Source organism: Lactuca serriola, chromosome 8, assembly GCF_051521515.1.
Source record: "Lactuca serriola cultivar US96UC23 chromosome 8, Lser_US96UC23_V15, whole genome shotgun sequence".
NCBI lineage: Eukaryota > Viridiplantae > Streptophyta > Magnoliopsida > Asterales > Asteraceae > Lactuca > Lactuca serriola.
This window is the reverse complement of record NC_136415.1, coordinates 101331411-101341868: the sequence shown is the minus strand read 5'-3', so window position 1 is coordinate 101341868 and position 10458 is coordinate 101331411. Positions and strand designations below refer to the sequence as shown.

The 10458-nt window shown below is 32.0% G+C and overlaps 1 protein-coding gene across 1 annotated transcript; it reads right to left on the bottom strand.

Annotated features, from left to right (window-relative positions):
- Window positions 1-5677: 5677 nt before the first annotated feature.
- On the bottom strand, window positions 5678-6094 carry ZFP2 (zinc finger protein 2). The gene has a single exon (XM_079014413.1). The coding sequence runs from the start codon at window positions 6092-6094 to the stop codon at window positions 5678-5680; it is 417 nt and encodes a 138-aa protein (XP_078870539.1).
- Between the last annotated feature and the right edge of the window lie 4364 nt (window positions 6095-10458).

Here is a 10458-nt window from a genome sequence, read left to right as displayed (position 1 = left end):
CATTAATATCAATGTAGGTAAATGAAAATATTCAAAATATCTTCGAATACAATGTTAGAAGATTGGTCTTCAAATATAATGTTGGCACTTGGCAGATTGATCGTTAACATTCAATACAATTTCGGAACATTAGGTTGAAACAGTAGATACATAAAAAGAACATAAGAGAAATAGAAGAACACAAAAGAAACATAATGAAAAAGAAAGAAAATAAAAGTGCATTTGTCAAAAATGTTACATGTTTATAACAATAAACGTTCGGATCATAACAAATACATAAGAACACTTATATAATCAACCAATAAATCATTAATTCTTAGATGATTATAAACTAACCTGATGGTTTGAACTTCTACAAATGAAAGATTGTAGAATACGGATGTGCTCTAAAGAATTCAAGAATCAGGAATCCGGAGGTGCTCTATAAATTGTTATTGTGGAAAGGCTTTTATAACTGCAATAAAATGATGAGAGTACGCAATAATAAGGAATAAATCTGAATATACATGATTTTAGCCTATAAATCTGGAATTGTAATCGTATCATTAGTGATTGAAAGGTTCTGCATATATTTAATATATATTTAAATTAGATTGCGCCAGGTAATCTTATGATTTGAAATTCTAGCAATAGATGTAATTTGAAATTTAAATCTATATACGTTTTCTAACAGATAATTATTTTAGTATAAATTTGGTAGCTTATGAGTTCCATTTTGTAGGGATTTCAGAAATATTAATATTAATTAACCTAAAAGCATTGCTGATTTTACTGTTTTGATTGCAAGTATTTTAGGATATAAAAATATTTCCTTCAAATAAGGAAAAATCAAATGCTGATATGTAGGAATTGAATGTCAAATGATGTAGTGATTTAGTGGGTGGCAAAAGTAGAGAGTATAATGTTGGAGAGAATGCTACAGGGGAGAAGGCTGGTCTTAAAGATGGACATGTGGCTTCTAAGATAGACTTTTATTAAAAAACTAGTTGTGAGACCTGTATATTATACGGGTCGGATAAAACAAAAAATTAAATATGAAGGTTTAAACAAAAATTTATTTAAATTTAAAATTTTAGATTTGAAATTTAAAATTTAAAATTTGAATTTACAAGGAAACATATTAAATACAATATATGAGTAGTAATATTGTAATTTATTGATTATTTTCAATAAAGACAATTATTAATTAAGGTGTAAATATCATGTGTTAATTAAGAAAAAATAAAAAAAAATGAGAAAATAACAAATGGAAAAACATTTATTCAAAAATATTAGAAAATGCCATGTTTCCAAATGAAGGAAAGAATGACATGTGACAAAAATATTTTGATTTATTAGGGATGATAAGATTTCCTTAGACTCACAAGGGCAAATGACATAAAAGCCCTTATGTTTTCATAAAAATGTCAGTTTTACCCTTGGACGAGTTTTAGGTACAGTAAAATCAGATGTTTTGTTTATTTTCTTCATTTATATATTTTTAGCCGGTTTTCAGGTAAACTACCGGTTACCTAATTATACTAAAGCTGTTGAGTTTTAAAAAATGTTCGGATTACCCTTAAGATTTAAAAAATATTCGGATTTACCCTTATTTTGATTGTTGTTGTTGTTGTTGTTGTTGTTGTTGTTGTTGTTGTTGTTGTTATTATTATTATTATTATATTTTAATACTTTTTTAAATATATATATATATATATATATATATATATATATATATATATATATATGTATATATGGTAAAATACATATAAACGAAAAAAATAATAAATCTTTTGGTGATTCATCATACAAAACAAAAAAAAGGTTTTGGTGTTTGCTTACTAAATATAAATATGTATTTAGTTCATATTTATATGTATATGATACTTTTCAAACAAAAGAAATACATACTTATATCTATTAAATACAATTATGTATAGATAAATATATCTATTAAATAAAAATAAAAACATATTTATAATATATTTATACATTTAAAAATATTTTATTTTTATTTAATAGATATAAATATGTATTTATTTTGTATAAAAACTATTGTATGCATATAAATATGAAATAAATACATATTTATATGTAGTAATATGTACAAATACATGTAATTATATCTTTTATGCATTATAAACATTATAAATATGTATTTTTATATTTATATGTATACAATATATTTTTATATGAAATATATATATATATATATATATATATATATATATATATATATATTTATACCTACTAAATACGAATAAATACATTTTTAATAGAAAAAAGATCATAAATGGTCCTTGTGGTATCCCAAAATTTGAAGTTTAGTTCCCGTGGTTTAAAAACGTCATAGATGGTCCTATGCTTTCAAAACTTTTGACGAGTGCTAACTCCGTTAAGTTCTGTTCGTTAACTAAAGGGCATTTTCGTCATTTCACTACTACAGGGACCATTTATGATGATTTCTCTTATTTTATAAAAAATGAAATAATATAGTATGGGGTCCTCTCTCCCTCTCTCTCTCTAGGAAAAAGAAACCCACTCCCCCATCTTTTTCACCTATATGAACAAAGCTAAATCTGATGTCCTTCTTCTCCGTTTTGATTAATAACTTTGTACAATGCATTTGGATCTAATAGATAAATACATGATCCCACCCAGTATTCCTCTTCCAATATAACTATCTGTCCAAACCATTCAATAAAACTATGTTATGTCTCCTCTTCATTGTACATCTCTGACTGAACTCTGTTGCACAACAATTAGGGTTCGCCACTAAGATCAATGATGAAAAGAATGACATGTAGAACAACTCAGCTTCGTCTGGATCCAAAATAAACCCTGGTCACATAAGACCCAGATGAGATGAGAGAAGAAAATGTGGAAGAAGATGAAGTGAAAGAAACAATAGAATGACCAGAACATGAAACAAAATTCCAAGAATTTCCAACTAGCAAACCAACAAAAGCTCCAACAATGAACTGATGATTGTTCTTCCCATTTATTCTCAAATGCCATCGCAACAACTTTTCCAAACAAGCCTAATCTTTCAAATTATGAGTCTCCACTATCTCCTTCATCGATTTCTTAAAACCCCTGTAAGGATTCTCAAATTCCATCACCATCACCACACTCTCTTTGAGTAATAAAGACGTAATCCCACACTATCGAGCGATCCTTTTTCCGTTTTAGAAAACAGAGCCACCCAAAACTCAGATTCGATAAAAAAATTCCATCTTCGTGACGAATATGGTTGTAGAATGTTAGAATTAACAAAGGGAAACATGTTTGATCTTAATATGGTTTGGCAATCTAAAGAATAGAAAAAATTTCAGAATTTAAACTTATTGCCCACCAAGTGTTTGATCTTTTGTCTGAATGAGTTTTCCATGCTGTAACTTATAGTTCTTTGTTATGCTCATTGATTTCAACAATTTGGATTCACAAATTTCTATTTAAGCCATCAATTTGGCATTTAAATTTCTTTAAGCAATCGTTAAAATCCTTAAATCATGAGCTGTTTGGAGAAAGACTTCCAGGGAGAGGGAGAGAGAGAGAGAGAGAGAGACCTTTATATATTATTTCATTTTTTTTAAATAAGAGAAATCATCATAAATGGTGAAATGACGAAAATGCCCTTTAGTTAACGGACATAACTTAACGGAGTTAACAATAAGGACCAATTGTCAAAAGTTTTGAAAGCACATGGACCATCTATGATGTTTTTAAACCACGGGGGACTAAATTTCAAATTTTGGGATACCACAGGGACCATTTATGATGTTTTTTCTTTTTAATATATAAATTTGTTTTTAAAGGAATACATATGTTTTCAAATGTATATAAATACTAAGTACACACACACATATATATATATATATATATATATATATATATATATATATATATATATATATATATATTAATAAAATTATTTTTATACATTTAAAAATATAATAATAATAATAATAATAATAATAATAATAATAATAATAATAATAATCAATGTAGGGTAAATCAGAACATTTTGGATAACTTAAGGATAAATCCGAATAGTTTTTAAAACTCGAACGCTTTACCAAGGGCATCCATAGTCCATTGAACTCTAAAGAGTTCAATGGATTGTCACATCACTGCCACATTAACATGTTACATTTTATTCAACTTTACTCTTTAACACCACACTTCGTTGAATCCAACACAGTTTAATGAAATTCCACATTTTCATCGTTATATTTTAAAACATAATTATAGATTTAAAAATAAAAGATATAATAGTTATAAAAATACAACACTTGAAAACGCATTAATTAAAAATTACGAAACCTAATAATTTAATACCTAAACATACATTAATTAAAAACACGAAGCATAAAAATACCTTAATTAAAAAGATGACATCTACAAGTTATATTTTATCTTGACCTCTTCACAATGGTTCATCAAAATTTGTCGTCTCTCCTTCGACATGCTATTTGGATCTCTGATTTGGATCCATGATAGTGAAACACATCACGTACTTTGACATTATTTAATGGAGCATATTTGCTAACGTTTTTTACATGACACTCGAAATTTATGTGTAATAGTTCGATTAATGTAATATTTTATCAAAATCAGTTTGTATTAGATTTGTAATGGTTATATTTCTTTTTAAGTGACTTTTTATTTTTAAATACTCCATTTGTATTATTTATTTATAAAAAATAAAACACCTAAAAATTAATTTATTAAATAATATAATACCTAAAAATATGGTTAATTTTATTTGTGGTTTAATTAGAAAAATATAAAAATATAAGAGAATGTGATTACATATATATTTTGTTTGAAATTTAATTAAAAAAGAAAAGAATAATTCATTCAACCACTCAATGATCATACAACTCTTCCATTTAATCACCATGTCGTTCCCTACACTCCATTCATCCTCAATTCAATCCTAATTATACATATCTATTCAACATTTTAACTCCTATTGAACCCGATTCTAGGTGCCCTAACATAAGTAACAGAAGATGTTCAAGGTCAATGATAAAGGCTTTACCGGCCTTTTGGGCCTTTCCACAAGAGCCTTTAAAACAATAGGTGGGTTTTAACTTTTAACAATGGGATGGTAGTAATGATTGATAGCCAAGTGCTCTTGATTAAAAAAATTAAAATATTACGTTATTACTTTCCATTATTATAATTAATTTTCTCAATAATCACATTATACGGTATGGCAACCCAACTAGACATTTGTAAATTTGTAATATTTATTTAAATCAAAGGGGACCAGTGTATATTAAAAAATATCACTATGTATCAACTCAGTGAATTATTTAATTATTACGTGTGCCCAGGAGTTAGGAATGGGAAAATATATAGTTTAGCAATATTATTAACAGATAATAATTAATTTATCAAAGACTATATTTATATTCATAAGTAGTTTTAGTCAATAACATCTCATGGGCATTGCAATTTCAATATAAAAGTGTTGGATAAAAAGATGTCTGCGACCGATGATCGATCTGGTCTTACCAGTTTTGATGCATACTAAGATTAACATTTTAGTTCATTATCTAATTTCCTTGACCAATCTTTATAATTGCTACCTCGAACAAATATAAATTAAAATCTAAGTAATTAGCAGTTTTTTTTTTTTTATATCGATTCAGATCATCGAGCATAAAAATACACACTACTTAAATAATCAAAGCCTGAGAGACAAATCAAGCTGATGAAAATCATCTTGAACACTCTCACCCTTATGACAATAATCCAACCCTGTTCTCCCAACATGTCCCTGATGTTCCATCCCCATTACAAAGGGTCGTTGAACCCAATCAACATGGCTCGAACCATTGGAATAAGACCTTGATGCCTGGTTCCAAGCTCTAACTCCTGCGTTGATATATCTGCTTTTCTTAGCCAATGTACGTTCGAGCTTGTGAGCATTCTGATGGCCTCCAAGTGCTTGCGAACTATAAAATTTTCTCTTACAGTAATTACATGGGAAAACTCGTTGTTCTGGGTTGGTGGAGGACGAAGAAAGAGAAGAAGCGTTAGTATCATGCAAGAGGTCTAGGGTGTAATCACTTTCGGATAGGTTTAGATCGAGGAAATTCATGGCTGTCAAGGATAGCAAAAATATGAGTACGTTCAAACTTAAGAGTTGAGCTATATAGAATGGTTTATGGTTTACTTGGAAGTGAGCATCAGCTTATATATAGGCTTCCTTTCTTTCAAAAATTATATATATATATATATATATATATATATATATATATATATATATATATATATATATATATATATATATATATATATATATATCTTGGATGAGAGAGAGAGAGAGAGAGGAGTGGGCAATCGAAGTGTTGTCGCTCCATAAAGGGCAGGATCGAACTCACTTGTCGGTATATATATTCCTTATTTTATCTTTACATGTAGGGATTAGTATATATCTGGGATCATTGAGTGTTCGATCTATGTTTAAAAGTGTTGTGAAAACAATAACAAAAAAACTGTCTTGCTAAGAATTTATGTGTGTGTGTATTATGTTTTGTTTTTCTTTATGGAATTGGGAAACAACTCAGTGGCAGATCCAAAGATCATTGTAACTGGGGTACATACCGTAAAAATACTATTACTATGGGGTTATTTAACTAAAAATCAATTTTAACTATCAACTTTCTATATAAAATATAGGTAAAAAAAAGTATGTTAAGTGGTGCACACTAACCCCCCCCCTGTTACACCGCTACCGGTCACAAGTTATGCAATTCGTCCCAAATTGGTTAGAAAAGATTTTCTCAAGGACCCTAAATCCTAACTTTTGATATTTTTATCATTTTTAATGATTATATTTATCTTTGACTTGTTAGGTTGGAGTGAGTCTATCCAAAAATATCAATACATAACAAATAGCACAAAATATAATAACAATATGCATTGGGTCCACAACTTAAAAGACTGAATTAACCCTGAGCCCACAACATAAGTCTGGCTTGCCCACGACCCACAACTTATGTCTGGCCTACTCCCCGGCCTAATCAATCATTGGACTGAATACCGCTAAGCCCTAAGTACGAGTCTGACATGTCCTTCCCAGCCCTCAGCTCGTATCCGGAATGCTCATGAGTCCTCAGTATGAGTCTGACATGCCCTCCTTGGCCCTTAGCTCATATCTGACATACACCAGGGTTTGTTGGCTACAACACAGAGCAATACAACCTCAACCCAAAACCACACAATATGTCGATATATAATAGATAAACAGATAGTATCACAGGTAGTCCTACAGATCTACCAGACTATCATATCAATGCTAGCATGCATGTCTACATCATACTCAACATATCAACCATATCAGGTTATTAAACCAATGGGTCGGCCTTGGTGCCTTCGACTCGAGAGTATAGTGAGGAAGACTCGCCTCACAAGTAGCTGAACTGATAAGATCTAACTCCAAATCTCAACTCCCAACTCAAAAGCCTACAACCACCATGTGACCAATTCCATCAAAATCTCGAAATACCCAAAATGCCCTCAAAAGTCCAACTTGGTCAACCATGGTCAAAGTCAAAGTCAACGGTCAATGTTAATAGTCCATGTTGACCAAACTTGTCGAGTACACCTCTTGAACTCGTCGAGTTCTACAGTACTTAGAAAGTCAGGGAAAGCCCTAGCCAAAGCGTCGAGTTATCTAGACAACTCGTCGAGTTTTCCCCAACTTAACACATACAGCTGATTCTTCGATTTCAGGGACTCTAAGGCTCAGATCTAAACTCCAAATATCTCTAAAAGGATAAAGTTTCAAACTTTATCCTTTGGGACTACTCTAAAAGCTCAAAAGCCCTTCCACAAGGCCTGAAAACTGAAAGGCTTAACCATTAAGCACAAAATCCATAAGATCTAGAACCCAACCTTTCAAGAAGGATTATAGCCTAAAAAATGCGCCAACGGTTAGAGCTTTATAGACATGCATTTCCAATGCGTGTCTTGAACCCAAAATGGGTCAAAAAGGGAAAATATGACCTAAACTCCATGCACGGCTTCAAGGCTTGTCAAAAGACCAGATCTAACCTACTATAAGACCATCTTGACCTGTAGATTCATAAAGTTGCAAACTTTAGGAAGTCCATCCATTGCCACATCCAAGAATAAGGAGGAAAAAGGACCAAACTCAAGATCTAGCTACATAAATAGATAAAAAAAAATTGGATCTTGAATACTTACAATGGCCCAAAGAGTGTCAAACTGCATATGTGAGCTTAGCTTGCTAGATCCTTGCCTCCTTCTTTCAATCTTCTCCCCCTTTACTCTAAATAGCCACACACTAACTCACACAATGAGGTGGAATGAAGATTAGGGTTCACAAAGCCGATAATAAGGTTTGGAGGATGATAAAAGATCAACCTCAAAGACTTAAGGAGGTTATATAGGGTGCAAAACCTAAAATTTAGGGTTTCACAATCAGCCGCCAACTCGTCGAGTTTTCCTCTCCAAATCGTCGAGTTGGTCCAAAAAGATGTGCAGCCCAAAGTCGTTCAACACGTTGAGTTGAGGCCATCAACTCGACGAGTTCCAAGGGAAACTTGTATTTTGAATAATAATTCTCATACATGGGAATCAGGATGTTACAAAATAATAATAAACACGACCCAACCTCTCTCTCTCTCTCTCTCTCTCCTTCGAAACCCAACTAGATTTCCCCATTTTTGAAGAAACTAAAAGAAACCCATATTGGTAGATTGATTGTTACATTATGTAAATACATACAAACATAGTACAAAGGCATTGACGAGTATATATGTAACATCCCAAATTTCGAGTCCAAAAATTTCATTTTTAATTAAGAAGTTTATAAAATCATTTACGGAAAACATTGTCGATATCATATCAATCCATAAACCATCATGAATATGTCTCATAATCAAAACATTGAACAATAATAAAATCAGAGTACAATCCCATGAATCACATAGTGTGGAAATCTGATGTGCGTGTGATGTGCAGCTACCGCGCCGACTCTTTCCCCTTCGTTGAAGAGGTACTTGAAACAAAACTGAAAACTGTAAGCATTAAGCTTAGTGAGTTCCCCCGTCATACCACATAGTATACAAATCATATATTGCAAGGCATTTCTGGGTGCCCGGCCTACCCTGTCAGGCATATCTGGGTGCCCGACCTACCCTCCGGTGTATCTCAACCGGTTACGGGGACTATTTCACCCCTACCACTACCACATAATAACATCACATAACATAAACATACTGTCTAGCATAGCTGGGTACTAGGCTACCCCTTTTTCCCTATCGACCGGTAGCCATGGACTGTTCCCCTACTACCACTATCACATAACTGATGGGTTTTGGTCATAAGACATCCTATGTGCTCATACAAACCCTAATGCTTGGATCTAGGTTTCTCTATTGTACATGCTTTGAATCCAAGACTATAAACCCTAATTCTAGCATATGGAAATCGATATTAACATATAATTAGGTTTATGATATTACCTTGATTGTTATGTAGCAATAACAATCCCAATTCCTCCTTGAATTGACTTTGGAAGGCTTAGAGTCACAAGTGTCACTCCTCTAATGGTTCACAAACACCATAAGCAAGAGGATGAAGAGGAGAGAGGATGGAGGCTGCCAAAACCGTGTTCTAACCCTAGAAGAGTGCTTAGCCACGTTTTTGGTCCTTAAGGGATCTATATATAGTGAGGCAATTAGGGTTATCTAACAAGGAAACCCTAATTTGGATGCTTAAGCCCTAAGCAACCCATGGATCCCTTTCCATAAGGCCTTGGACGATTTCATATGGGCTTCCCCCCATAGAATTCGTCCACCTTATGATATAAGGCAACCCATGGCCCAAATTGCAATTATCTTATAATTACAATTCTAGTCCCTTATGTTTAAATTAATCTCTTTTAGTCACAAAACTAATTACCAATTAATTATTGACTAATATTAATTAAACAATATGATTTCTCCTTTAATATATTATTCCCATAATATATTAATAAATCATATTTAATCCTTTCTCTCCATAGTTCATCCTATCAAGTTGCTTTGGTGAAGGCAACCCAAAAGGACCATGCACCATCGGGTCAAGTACATACCAAAATAGTTATGGACTTAGACACTAATCCAACAGTCTCCCACTTGGATAAGTCTAATAACTATTATGCGTATGACTTCAGATCCTGATCTGCAATCGTAGCTTTCCAAAGCCGCTGTCAACTCTGATCCTATCAGATACGTGTGTCCTTTAGATAAGGGATCATATATTCCTCCATTCTAGATATCATATGAGATATGATTTTAAATCATTCTCTTTGTACTATATCTCGATTCCCAATTTATGACGACTGACTAATTGCAAAAATCAAATTAGCCCTAGCCCGGCCGAGCATTTACGTTTGTCATCACTAAATCATCGAGGGGCCCAAAGATATCGCTTTTATCCTACTTTGGATAA

Coding starts and splice junctions, on each gene's coding strand:
- ZFP2 (XM_079014413.1), bottom strand. CDS start 6,094: ATGAATTTCCTCGATCTAAACCTATCCGAAAGTGATTACACCCTAGAC.